Raw genomic sequence first — 17,094 nt, forward strand, 5'->3', positions numbered from 1 at the left:
CAGAGGCCTCTGGGCAATTTACAACAAGCGATTAAAACCATCACAATAATACAAAAAATAAAATACAGTAAAAATACTATAAATATAAATAAAAAATAAAGAATAAAAAATCCAAACGATGAAACATCTAAAACAGTCCAAGTGTGGGAGGAGTGGTCTATAACAACAATCCCCAGGCACTTTAAGGCACTTCTTACAAAATCATGCTTAATATTTATCCAGCTATTCAGGAATTCGTCTCTGTTCACTCAACTCTCAGCCCTGATGCTTAGAGACTATATATATGTATATGTATATGTACACACACACGCACACACATGCATGCATGCATATATGCCTCAAAAAGTTAAAAAATAGATCTTGTACATCTTGTCCAACAGATCCTGTGTGGCTATTTACAAATTAGGACAAGAAATGTCCCTAATAGTAAACAGGAGCATCCTTCCCGCAGTTCAGTCCAATGTTTGCCATTTAAATATTTGGGAGTGATTCACGAGAACTGGAATTTGAAGACAGAATGTACAGCAGCTAAATAAAATCTAATTGAGGAATGAGACGGGGTGATTATATGCCAAAGTGCTTCTGTGGTAATTTTCAGCGGCATTTCATAAAGTTAGTCACAAGGCATCGTTTGGGGAACACATGATGGTTTGACAACTGGGAACGGGCCAGAAGACGGCTTGACTTTGCTTAGTGTGTGAGTTATTTGGGAGTTTGCTTTGTCCTCTTAAGGTACAGTATATGGCTGGGATTTTTGATGGGCTGCTAAGGTATACAGCCTGTTAATCTAGATGCATGCCCAAATTATAGATGTTTGGGATGGAGGAAAATCTTATTTTCCCCCTATCCCCATTCCAGTAGGGATAACACTCAGTTGAAACTGAGTGGGAAGATTAGGCCTGATGAAAGGAAGGACGTCTTCATATAACAATGCGAAGGTGGACAATGCACAGTTCCCAGTGTCAGTCAGCCATGCATGCCCTTCCTTATAATATTCCTTTCCACTCTTATATAAAGTTTTCCATTCCATTTCCCAAGTGATACTTGACCTTCTGGGCCCTGTCAGCATGCTCCAGACAAATTGGAATAGGCTTTTGCTTGACTGGGGGGAGAATTTTTTTAGTTGACTCCCCTCCCTTGATATATTTGTACTTCTACAAACCTTGGTTATGCTTTGAGCTTGCTGATGCTTTCCTCTTGTTTGCCAGTAGCAACATTTTGACTACCAACTGACCAGCATCATTCACTGACAAAGATGGGTCTGTAAGCAGCCTGCAGCTCTGACAGCTCAATGCAACAGTATACAGAAGAAGCTGATGTCAGAAAGACCACACAGGAAGGATATTCCTTTCATAGCCATTAAGTTTCCCAGATGCAGAATTACCTAGCTGGCTATTGTTGAAAACAGAATGCAAGATAGATCATGGGCCTCCTCCAGCTGGTACTCTAAAGATACTCTTAACCCACACAGAAATTCAAGTGTCTTCATGGATGCACCCATGCCATTTTCTTGGCCATAAGATAATAGTGGCCTACTACTAGATTTTTTTTAAAAAAATTCCCAGCCCAGCTTAAAGACCTGGGACTCCTTGGTTGGCCACTCATCCAAGTATTGGTAGGGCTTATGAGCCCAGATAAAACCAGCCAGGTCCTGCCACCTGCTAAGGGTAAAACTTATATCCAAGAAGGATCATGAGAATATTCTGAAAGCAGAATCCCACCCATGCAGGTAGAGCTGAACAACAAGTCAACCAAGCTTTTTTCAAAAGGAGTGAGAGACAGAGTGGTGGTAGGACATTGGATTTAGACCAAAACCACCTTCAGCCATTGAGTGACTCTGGGCCAGGCACTCTTTTTCAGCCCAGCCTACTTTGTAGGGCTGTGGTTGTGGATAAAATTGTAGGAGCCATGAGCTCCTGAAGATACATTTAGCCAACATGTAAGTAACAAATGCACAGGTGGAAAAAGGCAACATCCCATACTGCTACCCTGTACGTACATAAGCCTCTAGTCTATTAAGAACAACACCTGCATAATTCTCATCCTGTCATTGGTGCTTTTTTGTTGCTTTCTTCAAAAATAATAGAAACCCAGATATTCCTAAAACTACACACTAGAAGATTACCTGTAAACATCCTAGTGCCTTTGTTAAAGATTGTTGGCATTCTTAATGCTGTCCATATTATGTGTGAAGGGGTAAGGATTCTGATCAGCAACCTGGGTCGAGCAAGATTAGTCTGCTTCCTACATGGATTCAACTTTTGTCATCTTCCCTCCACAGAGAATCTCTTCTTGTACCACCCAGAAGAAAAGTCTGTTTAACTGGCATCCATTGTTTAATCTCTGCGAACTGTCCCAGCCTCTTTTACAATGTCCCCTGAAATGAAACTGGGCACACATTGCTCAGCATGCGTGACAAACCGTAAGTGCGGTTTACCAGCCAATGTGCCAATTTGTGCCCCTGTGACTAGGAAACAGCCATCTGTGGTTTGTTTTAAGCATATTCTGATCAGCTGGCAGGAGTCTAGCTGATCATCAAACCTCTCCATTTTCAGTGTAAGACAAACCACAGGGACAATTTCTGATTAGTTGGGTCTGGCAATGCAGATAATATTTATTTGAATATTGCAGTTGCTTTGAAACATTGAACTTATTTTGAGCCATGGGCATGGAGTCGGCAGCTTCAAAGTTATAGGGAAATGGAGTTACATTTTTCATTTTTCTATGTCTGGGTTCATGAACAAACACCTCCTTGCCCCAAGGAGCTTGCAATTGTGCCAAACGTTTGGGAGGGGCAACCCTAGACAGAACAGTTGAGAAGAGTTGGACTATTTGGCTCCTTTTAATTGGCCATGCAATACAATATAGGACCATTATGCTGTCTTCCCTCTCCAGCTTCACAGAACTAAGCTGTGACGGTTGGAGAAGTGCATAAAAGGACAACGTCCGTGTGCAGTTGCATGCAAGTTATGTTTCAGGAAGCAGAGCAAAATGCACCCAAATGCTGCATCCAATGAAAAGTTAGGCAGCGTTTGCGTAAAAGACTTCTGGCATGTTAAGAATGTTTGAACCAGGCTGCTTCAAAAATGTTTGTACACCTTCCCTTATTGAGGCTAAAAGTCCCTGCACTTGTTATGTCTGTCTTCCTGTCAAGAGAGGAACAGAACGCAGCTGCAGCTATCCTATTTCTAAATAAAACTGTTCAAAGGAGTGTTTTCACTGCCTCTGAAGTACTGAAAAAGCTCCTGTTATTATGTTTATTTACACAACCGCAGCCAAACACTAAGCCAAACCAGAAGGGGCAGTTTGAAGCAGGAATGAAACCTTCGCTTGACGGAATCCGACAAAAGAAAGAGAACGTCAACCTTAGTATCTGAGTTACTATTTTCCCCTTTGCAGCCAGAACGGCTAGCCATGTCCACACAAATGACTTCTAACCACTTGCCCATAGTGGATGAGATAATCCAGGTTTTTTTTTTCATTCACCTTTCCTCCAGACTAGCAGAGTTTAAAATGTTACTGGCTCGCCTTTGGAAAGGGAGTGAAGAGGAAGGAAGTCTTTATATGAAAGAGCAATAAAGGCAGGATTTGGAAGAAAAAGAAGTCTTTCTTACCCTCATTGTTTTCTGTAGTATGTACATAAGTTTTCTGGCATGGGTAACCCTGTTAGCTGGGCATCGTAGTTTCAGCCTGAGAGGAAAGAAATGAGAGAGGAGCTCTCTCCGTCCAGCAACTCTTCCCGCCAGCTCAGATCTAAAATAACAAAGCTTGCAAGCATCCCATTTCCAGACTGGCTCTGACGTCAGCAGCTAGCTCAGCACGCTGTTGGCTGAGCGGAGGCTTGTCGGATTCAAAAGGAGTGCTGGTTGACCCCATCTGTCTTTTGTGCCAGCCTAGGAAAAGAAAAACTCATCCCCAGCTCTCCTTTTTGGCCAGAAACAAGTTGGGATGCCCTGCAATCCTGTTCTGCGCCTCTCCTTGAGTTTTTGCTTGCTCAGAAACCCGAGGACACGGTGTCAAGGAAAAATAACCCAGCTGCCTGGAAGTTACATATGCAGAGGAACTTGGAAGATAGTCTTGCAAAGCTTCTTAAAGACAGAGATCATAAAAGCCATCATGTGGGTGGCTCCCTCGCTCTTATACACACTGCAATAAGTAGTTTCATAAGCAGAAAGCAGGCGAGCTTCTGCCCAAGTTGTCCACAATTTAAAGAAGCCACAGTAATCAGGCTTTGCCATGTTAGTGTGGCGTAGTGGCTCAGATCCTGGAGTAGGAATGGGGAGTCCCAAGTTCTAGACTTCCTAGGTATGGAAGATAACTGGTGACTTTGGGCCACTTGTTGGGTCTCAGCCCCAGGCTGGGAAGCTTAAAAACATCTGGACCAGTGTGGGAGATTATGGTCCATAATCTTCATCCTGCAGTGGGTTCCTTGGCTTCTAAGTATAAGATGGGGAACTTCTATTAAGTCAACAACATCAACAACAACAAACAACCCTGTGGCTCAGATCACAAATTCCTTGTAAACTTACAGCTTAAGCTAAAGAAAACAAACAGATCAACAGGTGTAATCTCAGCAATATTCTGACAACAGCTCTTGCAAATTAGATTTGATAAATATTGCCTGACCTGAAATTTGTGACATCATTAAAGACGAAGTCAACAACAACATCCAGAAATACAAAAAGCCAATGGTGGCAAAATGCTGCGGATATATTGCAAATACTTGAAGAAGGGTAGGAAGCAAAAAGCAAGAGAGATGGAGGAATATTTCCCCAGTCAATGTTGAGTACCAAAGTTGGGGGGGGGGGATGGAGTTGGGGGAGATAGAGACAAGGAGTTATGGGTCAATGAGCCTGGCTAAGAAATTGAGAATTAGGGTGAAATGGGAGGGACAAGAAATGCATTTAATAAAAGGAAAGGAATCAATTGTAACTTTTAATGCAAATATTAATGCAGAAAAAGAAAGCAAAGAAGAGTTGGAGAAAGAAGATGTAAAAAACAGATGGCATTAATATACAGAAGAACTGAACAAAAATGATGAATATATATGTTTGCCTGCGTGTGTGTGCACACAGAGATGCAGACATACGTCTGTGTACTCATTGTCCAGAAATCAGTTAAATGCAATGATCTTAGCTTGCAGTCCTCTCTTTTTTGCCCCCCTGCATATTAAAGGCTGTTGGGCTGGGTGTGGTCATTCTTTTCCCTTGCTATGCCTATATGCTTCATGCTAGAAAAGATGCTAGGATGTTGACAGAATTCTCCCGGGGACGAATGAATGAGCAAAAGATGAAGTATTTTATTGTGCTTCCCTTTAGCTATATACCATCCGGTATTTTGCCCAACGTCCATGTTTTCTGGGCAACCAATCAGACGTGGGTTGGCTCTGCCTCTTCTTGGGATGTTTATCAACTTCCCCATCAAGCCTACATCCCTAGGATTTTCTGGTGGTCTCCCAACCAACAGCATGAGCCAGTTAAACTTTTCAGCCAAGGAGAAAACTTTAAAAACTGTAGGTGTACTCTAAGTCATGCAGATTATGGATCATGCTGAAATACAGGAAAAGGAAAAGATAATGTAAGCACTGAACATAAAAAGACCCTCCAAAACTCCTGGCCTTCTTCCTCATCCCTAGCATTCCATATTCCATCCCTCCCATGTTCTTTAGTGATGGGACAAAACCACCTTTTGCAGAACCCCTTTTAAAAGGAGGCAAAGTTCATCCAAACTTCCCCATTCCTTGGGTCACCTGAAACCCCTGAAATTATTCCTGCTTAAGCCCCACCCCACTAATTTTAAGGGGCTGAAATCCAGCTCCGTGGGTTTATTCAGAAATCAGGGCTGAGTTCCATGCACTTACACCCAGAAAAATGTACCACAAGATGGGAACTTTAGTGGGTGACTCAGGTGTGCCCAAAACATCTACAACAGACCTGTAAGACAACTTGTGGATTTGAAATATGACAGGTGCGAAATACCACTAGAAGGTATTTGGAGTGGACTTGGTAATCACCATTTAGCTGCACTGTGATTTAACCTTAGGTCAAAATTGTCAATTGTTTTCTGTGCCTTGGTGAAATTCACTCTGTTAGTGAATTTTGCTTGTAAAAACCTGCATATTTGAGTGTAATGAGATGACTTTTAGTGGTGTCCACTGCTGAATTCTTGGGGTGCTTTGTATAACTTTGATAAGTAGCCATGACTCATTGGCATAAAGTAAAGAAGGACTTACTGCTACATAGGCTTGTTCTAAAGAAACCTTGAAAAGAAAGACCCAGTTATGATTAACTTTTCATCTTGAATGTTCCTGGTTGGATAAGTACACAATTGCCTGTTGTGCTTTCCTCTGGCTGTATAAAGGTCAGGGTTTTCAGTCCACCAATAATGTGGCTTTTCTTAACTTTGTGGGTTGATAAGAAGCAGGTTTTTCAAGCAAGTTGGGGAATGAGCCCAAAAGATGTTTTCTTCACAAGGACTTCTATGTCCTTGGCTCGCTGCATGAAATCAGTTGGCCCGACTGTCCTTTCCACACCTGGGCTTTCTCCATGTGGTTCTTCTGTCCACCTGCCTTCTTGTGAAGCTGTAGATACAAGGCACGATAGACACCAGGCATGGGAAACTTCCGGGGATTATTTGAGGCCATTATTAATACTAGTAATACTGGTTGGTATCATGGCTCCCTGGATATTTTTCTTAGCTGTCCCTGGAAAAAGCTAGAGATTAAACTGGAGTATTTCTGATCCAATTCACAACTGAGCCATTCAGCTTAAATGGTCCCATAATGAAATGAAAAAAATGACATGGCATAGGCAAGAAGCTCTATGAGATAAAGAAGAAAAAGATGAGGATGATTTGGGTCAGGGTCCTTGTTATTTGGGAGAGGTTACTTATTGATTTGTTTAATTCAATTTAATTCAATTGATAAAGCTGCTCAACTCTCTCGACTCTGGATGGCTTACCATAAAATAACATTTTTTTAAAAAAAAAGCCCCAACAAGATGGCATGAGCTGATTGGATTGTGGACTGGTTATGCCAGTTAATATGTTTTAAGCACACTTGTAGTGGCAACAGATATCTAAGCATAGTTTGGTTGGCACTTTGGCCCAGTTCTCTATGTTACCTTGACCTGAGACTTTGATTTGATCCTAAGTCATCTGGATACATTCAAGAAAACCTACCTTTTCTTGGCTGATCTCAAAAATCTAAATAGTATTTGATTTAGTTACTGCTTGGATAGCAGACCACTAGAAGTCCCAAGCTGGGAGATCAGCCTGGAGAATTAAAAAAAAAAACGATCAGGAAAAATATGATGGCAGTCTATTTCCTTACTATAGTAAAAAAAAGCTACAGGGATGCACCCCTCAAGGGACAGAGCTGGGTTCAAAGAAAGCTACTTTCAATACAACCATTGTGATCAGATGACCAACTGTTTTTGTTTTTGTTTAAAGATGAGGCGTCTTTGAGAAGAATTTGATAGTTCTCTTAATTTGCTCTGTGCCCTGAACTGTCCAAACAAGGAGGTTGTTAAGGACATGGCAAGAACAGGGTGTTGCTGGTAGGCAGGAAGAACTAGTCTAGTGAGTTAATTTTCTGTTGTCTTGGTTGCGTGCCATTTTTTTTTCTCTTTAGTTAATACACCTTCAGTTGCTTAGTGTTATGGTGCATTCCTTTCCAAACTATTCTCTGTTTAGTTTGACAATGTATGACTAATACATTAGCCATTTAATATGCAATAGTATTTATACTGTTAAATGCCAATCATAGGTATTTTAACAACAGCTAAAAGTACTTGGCAGTTATGGCTGGGTTCCCATTTAACGCTGGCCTATGTATTGTTGAATAAGCCATGATTGGCTGTGATTACACATCATGCCAAGTTGTTAGGCACACATCTCATTGTTCTGCTTCTTTTTGAGACAACTTTTTAAACATGTTTCTCATATGCTTTGTTTCAGCTTTGTGGACTATATGAACCCACCTGTAGTTGGTAAACCAAGTTTCTTGGTTTTGAATAGCATGCAAAGTTAGAAACAAACAAGCTAATTACTGGCTAGCATTAAGTCTGAATTTGAGACTCTTCTTCTGGGTTGTAAAAGATTTTGTGCTTGTTTTCTCAAAACAAAGTCCATTTATTTGTAATGTGCAATCTGCACAGCTCTATAGGCACTTTTTGATGAGTAAGTTCTACTGAGTAAACAGGGGAATATTTCTGAAATAAGCAAGCATAGAAATTGTGGTACAAATCCACATTTAATAGATCCCATTCATCCATACTGCCACAAATGCTTACATAGGTGCACACAAATGCACCCTACACACACAACCCTATATATACAATGCATGATAGATAGATATACACCCTGTGCAACTAATAGTAGTTATTTTGGCAAGCTAAACAAAACAAATAAAACCAGATATGCAAATTTTGCAAGTGTTCTTATTTCTGTTCTACAATTTTTTTTAATTTTTTTTTTAGTAAAGTAGGAGAAGATGAACTAAGATAATTGCTGGAAGTCAAATATAAATTGGAGGCTGAATTACAGTGTGCTGCATGCAATTTACTTAAAGGTATTTGGATAAATTGCATGCCTGATTCCTATAAAAGAGTAACAAGTAATTACAACAGCATCAATTTACATTCTTCTAACCTAGACAACTTCCTTAATTATAAAGGAAATAACTCTGACATATGCCATTTACATTCTTTTATTAAATTCATAGGACAATTTTTAGACTTGTTTTGTAATGTCTGCCTTTATAGAATATGATGCGTGCCTGGAACTGAAGCTCAGGCTAATCCTTGGATAGAAGCTTTCCTGTTTATTGGGTGTTGCATTGCTGTGAAAGGTGCAACACAGTTCTTAGCAAGACAAAACAGGAATTGATTTGGAGACTGGAAATCTACCTTCAAAGATGTATTTTGAGAGATGCATTTAAATACCTGTCTTTTGAGAGAGAGAGAGAATGTATGTATGTATGTATGTATGTGGGGGGGCGTGGTGGCTCAGTGGTTAAGACACCAGGCTTGTCGACTGGAAGATTGCAAATTCAGCGGTTCGAGACCCGAGCGACGCATGATGGAATGAGCTCCTGCACTCACCCCAGCTCATGCCAACCTAGCAATTAGAAAGCATGCAAATGTGAGTGGACAAATATGTACCGCTTTGGCGGGAAAGTAACAGCGTTCCGTGACTGCCATGCTGGCCATGTGACCGCGGAAGTGTCTTTGGACAATGCTGGCTCTTCGGCCATGAAACAGAGATGAGCACCGCCCCATAATGTCGGACATGACTAAACGGGAACCTTTACCTTTATGTATGTATGTATTTTGAGAGGGAGGTTTCATTCAGACATGTGTTACACACTCAAATATGTATTTTCATCTTTTAATCACTGTAGGAATAATGATAGTTAAAAACTTAAAGGAACACTGTCAGCCTTATGAGGTAGTCCAGACAGAAAGCATGCTCAGATGAACTAATTCTACTTTATTGTAAGGTTATGTTAAGAGAATCTTGCAAGTCTGAAAGTACATTTCTCCCCTTTCACCTTTACAGCCCAAGAAACTAGGGAGGGTCCCTCCTGAGATGTTGCACATCTACATTCCTTCTGCAGGCTAAGCTGTCCCTTAACTGACCATTCCCCTGGCTGCATCTCTTCCCCATCTCCCAAGGTCATTCCCACATACCATTACAAGCACATAAAGCTTCTGTAGCAAAGTGCAGTGACGTTGAAATGATGACATGTGTTTCATGACTGCCTCATGCCAAGGACACAACTTAATACTTGCATCACAACTTCTGATGTAAGTATGTAAGTCACATCATTTGCATCATGACATCACGATACATGGGTCATCTGCCATCTTCTCTTGGGTGCCTGTGGACAATCAGTTAAGGATATTGTTATGTATGGAATTGAATGTCTTGCTTACATAACAATGAAACATGTCCATAAATAGAGCATTCTTGAAATGTTTTAATCAGCATATTTTTATGAGTTTGGTCACTAGTATCGCCTCAAGTCTGGTTCCTTGGGTGTGGTACAGAAGCACAAAGTGAAAACACTGAGCAAATTTCAACATAGCAGATACTATATTGGCATCTGAATTGGTCTCACCTAACCTGCAGCAAAACTTCAGCATCAGGTGCTTGCAAGTGTGATCCAGCAAGGCCTCAGACAAGCTACAGTCCATAAATTGTTGTAAAGCTAAGTGCAGTGTCATCAGGTTAAAGTTTCCTATCTACAAGGACCTTCTCACATTGGTCTTCCAAGAAAACCCCTTGATCTACAAGGTATTCTGACTCACTCTGAAATGCCCATGGGCATTCTCTTGTGGAGGAAAGTGATGCAATGGTAATAGAAACCCAGTTACCTTTCAAGGAAGCTTGTTTGCCATTACTTTCAACAGGAGTAGTCTTCAAGAGGTATTTGATGATCTTCATCATTCAAGAATGGGTTTGGAAGCCGTTCATGGTATATGCTAAGAAGTAAAAAAAAACTTTGGGTGGAAATTGGGATGCTGCCTCCCAGAAATGGACAAACTTGTATTAATAATGAAAATTAATAGGTTTCTTGTTTCTGGCACTCTCTGAATCCAGCCCCATAACCAGAACTGACAACAAAGGTCCGCACTGTTAAAGCAATGGTGTTCCCCGTAGTAACATATGGCTGCGAGAGCTGGACCATAAGGAAGGCTGAGCGAAGGAAGATCGATGCTTTTGAACTGTGGTGTTGGAGGAAAATTCTGAGAGTGCCTTGGACTGCAAGAAGATCCAACCAGTCCATCCTCCAGGAAATAAAGCCAGACTGCTCACTTGAGGGAATGATATTAAAGGCAAAACTGAAATACTTTGGCCACACAGTGAGAAGACAGGACACCCTGGAGAAGATGATGATGCTAGGGAGAGTGGAAGGCAAAAGGAAGAGGGGCCGACCAAGGGCAAGGTGGATGGATGATATTCTAGAGGTGACGGACTCAACCTAGGGGGAGCTGGGGGTGTTGACGACCGACAGGAAGCTCTGGCATGGGCTGGTCCATGAAGTCACGAAGAGTCGGAAGTGACTAAACGAATAAACAACAACAACCAGAACTGGAATCATGCCTGTAGGATGATGCTGATTGTTAAAAGAGTCAGGGCTCCCTGCAGAAATTGAGATAGGGTGGGACTTGAAAAGGAGGACTGGGCAAAACATTTGCAAAGGATGCTTTGCTAAGTGCATCGGCATGGTTGAACTCGCTTTTATCTTCTGCAGTTTTGGGCCTGGCTTCTTTAAGGACTATCCCTGGTTGACTATACTTGTATACGAAGAACGCATCTGCTTCACTTCACTAGAGGTCCTAGGAGAAAAGTTGTCTGTGCCTGCTCATGCATGCAGAAGAAATTTGAGAAAGCCCTTTGAAAGTGAATGAGAACCAACAACCCCCAAACACATTCCTTTTAAATTAATATGACAGTAATTTTACATCACCTACTATACTTGATCATTATCTGCAGTACTGGAAGCCAATCCCACATTTACGTTGTATTTTTGCAAACAAAATAATTTGATGCCTAAATTGGGGTAGAAAATCCCCTTTGCTTTTGTTTTACTCACACATAATCTGTAACATTTGATTGGAAGTTTTGGAAGTAGCGCATGGAAATACAATGAGAAGACCTATCCTCTGACAGAATAATTACGTTGTTTGCTTATCAGAAATGGAATGCCTTACATGGGATCTAGATTAACTTCCATCCTGACAAAGGTCAGTTTTTGCCCCAGCAAACGCCTCTGAATGCTTCCTCAAATGTTTTAGACAACGTCTATCACTTTCAGTCAGCATTTTAACCTGATGCAATGAAATGCTAGGAAGTCCTGTTTCATGCGTTGAAATGAGACACACGAACTGGTCTGAATATCATAGACATTTCAGTTCTGCAAGAGTTATGGGTCCTGGATTTTTTACGCATTCTTTAAGTTAATGGATTTTAGGTCCTTGATTCAAAAATTGTATAATGCACTGTTTGGGCTAACTTGAGGGTACAAACAGACCAACAGATAAACACAATGAGATTTTTAGTAGTATTTAGGTGGGTCAAATGATCATGTGGAGATCAGCGGGGTTATTGGAATCTGACCTTTGTAGATGCAAGTGTGGGGATAAACAAAGCTATTTAAAATTAGTTTGTGTTTGGGCTCTTACTATGCTCCATGACCATTCATAAGTAGGTTTGTTTTCTAACTGGCAAACAGGACCTTGGACAAGGGAGAGATATGCCAAAGGATGTAGCAGTATGCAATGAGAGTCTTAAGGAAAGGGAAAAAGTGCGGTAAGAGTTAACAAGCAATTAGCTATGAGTGGTTAAGTTTGAATCCTCAAGAGTAAGTCTGTAGATTTTAAAGTTTCATCTTGTCATTAATATTTGATTCTGAATTATCCACAGTGATAATGTTACACTCTTATGAATATTAGCCAGACGCTTTACTGTATATATGTTTACCAGCAAGGATGTCCCTCCGATCTCAGCAGAATTTGCTTCTGTATTATTATTGTATATTGTATATTGTATACTGTGATGATGAAGGTGAAAGGTCCCCTGTGCAAGCACCGAGTCATGTCTGACCCTTTGGGGGGATGCCGCTTTTGTGAAGTTTTCTTGGCAGACTATAGAGCGAGGTGGTTTGCCATTGCCTTCCCCAGTCATCACCTTCCCCAGCAAGCAAGCAAGCTGGGTGCTCATTTCACTGACCTCGGAAGGATGGAGGGCTGAGTCGACCTGAGCCGGTCACCCGAGAATCCAGCTTCTGCTGGGATCGAACTCAGGTCGTGGGGAGAGTTTTGGTTGCAATACTGCTGCCTGCTGCTCTGCACCAGATGAGGCCTATATTGTATATTATATATATAATAATGTATTGCCCAGAATGTAACTCTTGAGATTTAGAGCAAAACTTCTCTGTCCATTTAAAGTTGATTTCCAAAATGGCAATGAATCTGTACCAGGGAATTCTGGCTTCTGTAGGTTTGTAAAAGATCACAGGGAGTTAAGCTAGGATAGTATCAATTACAATCACTAATTCAAGTTAGTTTATACTTTGAGAGAAAAATATGCATTTTCCTTTTTTTTAAAAAAAAGAAATCTTAAAATTTTAACCATTAGTCCAATTAGCTTCTTTGTCATTTAAATAATTAAAAGCCAAATATGATTGATTGTAAATTTCAAAAATCTAATAAACTATTCCAGGGTAATAGTTTATTATTAGTTAGGGTTTCTAAGGTTTAGGGTAATAAGATGCCATTAGTATTTTCAATAATGATGAAATTCAAGTTTTAGCCATTCTGATTCAGGCTTGAAGATAAAATTGTATTGCTGAGCAAAATAATATAAAATGAAGGTATGTGAAAGCAATGACAACATTTACAGGTTTCATATTCTCTCTTCCCCAAGGAATCTTGAGAAACAAAGGTTTGGAAATGGGTGGTGTTCTATAACAAATTTTCATGGCCCTCAATAGATAGGATTCTTCAAGAGAAACCATTATCAAGGATCTCGCTTAAAACTCACATACACTGTAATTCATAACAAATGAACCCTAACTGTAAGAGTAAGAAAACAGGATTTATTTCTGAAATTATATACTGGGCTACAAAATGATTGCTGTGGGTTTGGCCATCTCTATCATCACCTTCCAAGTTGGTTCTGCACCCAGTTCTGCAGAATGCATTGCAGAATTACAAGCTGTGCAGCTTTTAAAGATTAAGTAAGCTTGGCATGAGTGTTTGCGGAGTGGTGCAGGTACTGGCAATTCTCATAACAGGAGCAGGATAAACCTAAACTTTCTCTTAGCTGCTTCTAGAGGTGCAGAGGTCAGGCAAGCCTGAATTCGAATTCAAAACCCAAAGGCACCCAAATTGAGCCACTCCAGAGGAGCTGTACTCCATGTCACCAATGAGTGCTAATCTGTAAAATGTAACACACCGTTTTCAGTTTCAGGACATTCAAGTGTCCTAAATGCTTCCAAAAACAGGGCATGACAGATCTGGGATTGCAATCATTCCTGGGGTGCTGTGGTGGCAACGGTTTGGCTCCTCTGATCAACAACTGCCCTCCAAAGCAGGCAGGTGAGAATAGTTACTGTTATGTGGAGAGAGATCGAGACAAGTGAAGGCTCTTTAAACTCTTACTGAGACAAGAAGCTGATGCCATTTAGTGCTTTAAATGTCAAAGATTAAAATAAGCATGATTTGGGCCAATAGCTTCTTTTTCTCCTATCCCCCAGTAGCTGCTTTTTCAATCTTCACAGGCAGCATCGTATAGAGCAAATCATGGAAGTCTAGTTTTGACTGCACAAATGAATGGATTATTGAAGAAGGACCATCTTTGTTAAATACAGCTAGACTTGGTGGATCCTCCTCCTCCTTCTCTTTCTCCTCCTCCTCCATCATCATCCTGCTTCTAGAAAATACAACCTCTTCCAAGGCCAGCTATATGAAAGTCCTTGGTTTTTCTCTCCACAATATTTTTAACTCATCTACATTAAGTCTCAAATTGTTCATCCCATTCATTGCATAACAGTCTCCAGACCCTGCTCAGAGTTTCTATAACCTTCCTGGTATAGACATGAGCTGTTAAGCTGCATGTTATCTGCATAGTGTTAACTATGGCTGTGCACAGCTTTGAAGCAGCATTTTGCTTTGACAGCATGGTGAATGAAGCACTCATTGGCCCCACTTCAAAAGACAGAAGCAAATCTGTGTGGTTCTGAGGATCTTCTCTGGTACCTTCAGAGCTGAAACCTCCTCCAGAATGTTTAGTGAGCCAGGCAGGTTGAAACATAATTTGATTATGTTTAAACTCTTACTGAGGCAAGAAGCTGCTCTGCCTTCTATTGCATGTGGTTATTGTCTATAAAGTGGATACATTTTTGACAGCATCTGTAAAGTCAAGCTTTTTATTTGACCTCTCATTTGGTCAAATTCATGATGTTTCAAGAACAGCCAGACATATATTCCTGTTACAAATGGGTCTTGGCGTTCTCAGAGTAAGAGGATGTTTCTGACTCTATTCTCCTGTTCTCTTTATCTATACGTTTATTCCAGGCTTTGGGCCAGAAACTTTGCAGCCTGAATTTATGAGCTATGAAAACTCTGGGAATCCAGCAGTCTTGCAAACAAATGTGCCAGTGAAAAGTTCACAAACAGTTCTACTAGCTTGTAAGCTTGTGCTTAATAGAAGGCTGCCCACAAAGAATCACTTTCAGTATGCTATCATGTCCTGCTTCGGGAAAAGCCTTCAAGAGGCTCGCAAATACTATATACCTCAAACAGGTGGAGATGTATTTAAGTACTGTAGGTGCTACATCACCGCTCATATTCCAGAGCAGTTTTGGGGCACTGTATGCAAAGCCTTGCTCAGCCCAACTCCCAAATTATTAAAGCAGATGCAAAATCTTACTTTGACACAGTCAACAAAAATCTGATAGCACATCGCAATTGCTCATAAGTTGATTAGCAGTGTTTTGTTGTAGGTGTGGATCCAATGGCCCTGTCCCTTCAGCACTTCATGATTTAGGGCTCACAAGGGGGCCGTAGGGTGTAGATAGTAAAGGTAAAGTTTTCCCTTGACATTAAGTCCAGTTGTGTCCGACTCTAGGGGGTGGTGCTCATCTCCGTTTCAAAGCCGAAGAGCCGGCGTTTGTCCGTAGACACTTCCATGGTCATGTGGCCGGCACGACTACACGGAACGCTGTTACCTGCCCGCCAAAGCGGTACCTATTAATCTACTCACATTTGCATGTTTTTGAACTGCTAGGTTGGCAGGAGCTGGGACTAGCAATGGGAGCTCACCCCGTCATGCGGATTCGAACCGCCGACCTTCCGACTGGCAAGCTCAGCGGTTTAACCCGCAGCGCCACCACGTCCCCTAGGGTGTAGATAGAAAGTTAAAATTTTACTTTGTCTCCTCTCTTTGTCTATTCCTTCACCGGCTCTTCATCTTGGAGATTGCAGATCTGAGATCCTTTTCTTCCCAGCTACACATACACAAAGTGTGTCCTCTTGGACTCTCTTTCTGGTAGGATGTAGTTAGTTAGGTGCTAGGCTTTGCCTATCCTTATAATGTATTTTCTGTGAATAAATTCTACTCTGTTACAGTTATACAAACTTCTGTTATATTTACAATAATTGCTTAGGTTAGATTCCTGCTGTCACAAACTCTCCCATCACGCACACAAAACACCTCAACCGCCAACATATTCCACCTTCTGCTAAAACTGAGATTTAAAAATGTTCATATGTCTGGCTTCAAATGAATTGCTAATAAAACAGAGCTGTTTCTTGGTAAGTGAAATATATGCAGTCTGAGAACAATTTATTGTATCTTAATCAGAAGCCTGGCTTTCTGCATTTAGTTCAAAATTCCTCACCCTCCAACAAGGTAAACTGAAAGAAAACTGAAATTGCAGGGAAATGATCAGTTTGAAAGAGTAGCAAACTGATAATTATGGTCAGTAGTGTGATATATCTGATGAGATTTCCAAGGCCTGAAGTGACTTGGCTCAATCACCTTAACACTGTTTGTTCTGGGCATTAAACTGCAAAGAATCATTTTAGCATTCCCAGTTTGCAAATAATGGCTGAGCAGATAATTAGCTGTATGTATGTATGTATGTATTTATGATTTAGGCAACTGATAGTTTCTCCTTGAACATGAGAGATGGCAGATGACTGAAGGAGGAAGACAGAGATAGATAGATGATAGATAGATAGATAGAAAAAAATCTCCAAATCCATAATTGCCAATGCAGCAATGATGATCCTACATTTCCCAGTACTCATTGCTAGCATCTGCAGGAAACCTTCCTTTGTGTGGCCCACAGTGATAAAGAGCAATGGAAATAAAAGATGGGTAATGACTGAAGATGACTCTTGGGGCAGAGCTGAGATAAAAAGCTGAAGGAAATCTTATCCAGATGCATCCTTTTTACAGCTACAATCAGTCTCAACCATCTTCCTGTTCTCAATTCCAGCCCTTTTCACATTATATACACTGTTCCACTGGTCGAAATCCAGGACACCAGCCACCTTTTTACCCTTATCTTTCAGGCACTAA

General features: G+C 40.9%; 1 protein-coding gene across 2 annotated transcripts in view; it reads right to left on the reverse strand.

Annotated features, from left to right (window-relative positions):
- RASGEF1A (RasGEF domain family member 1A) overlaps window positions 1–17,094 on the reverse strand; it is a 70,481-nt gene that overhangs the window by 39,235 nt on the left and 14,152 nt on the right. Inside the window, exon 1 of one of the 2 annotated variants that reach the window (XM_063307712.1) lies at window positions 3,615–3,862. The exons of the other annotated variant lie outside the window; for it this stretch is intronic. Within the exon in view, the coding sequence (XP_063163782.1) occupies window positions 3,615–3,641 (27 nt within the window). The 5' untranslated portion in view covers window positions 3,642–3,862. Of the gene's footprint in view, window positions 1–3,614; window positions 3,863–17,094 lie in introns of those variants that run through there. 2 annotated transcript variants of the gene reach the window in all.

Source organism: Candoia aspera, chromosome 6, assembly GCF_035149785.1.
Source record: "Candoia aspera isolate rCanAsp1 chromosome 6, rCanAsp1.hap2, whole genome shotgun sequence".
Lineage (NCBI taxonomy): Eukaryota > Metazoa > Chordata > Lepidosauria > Squamata > Boidae > Candoia > Candoia aspera.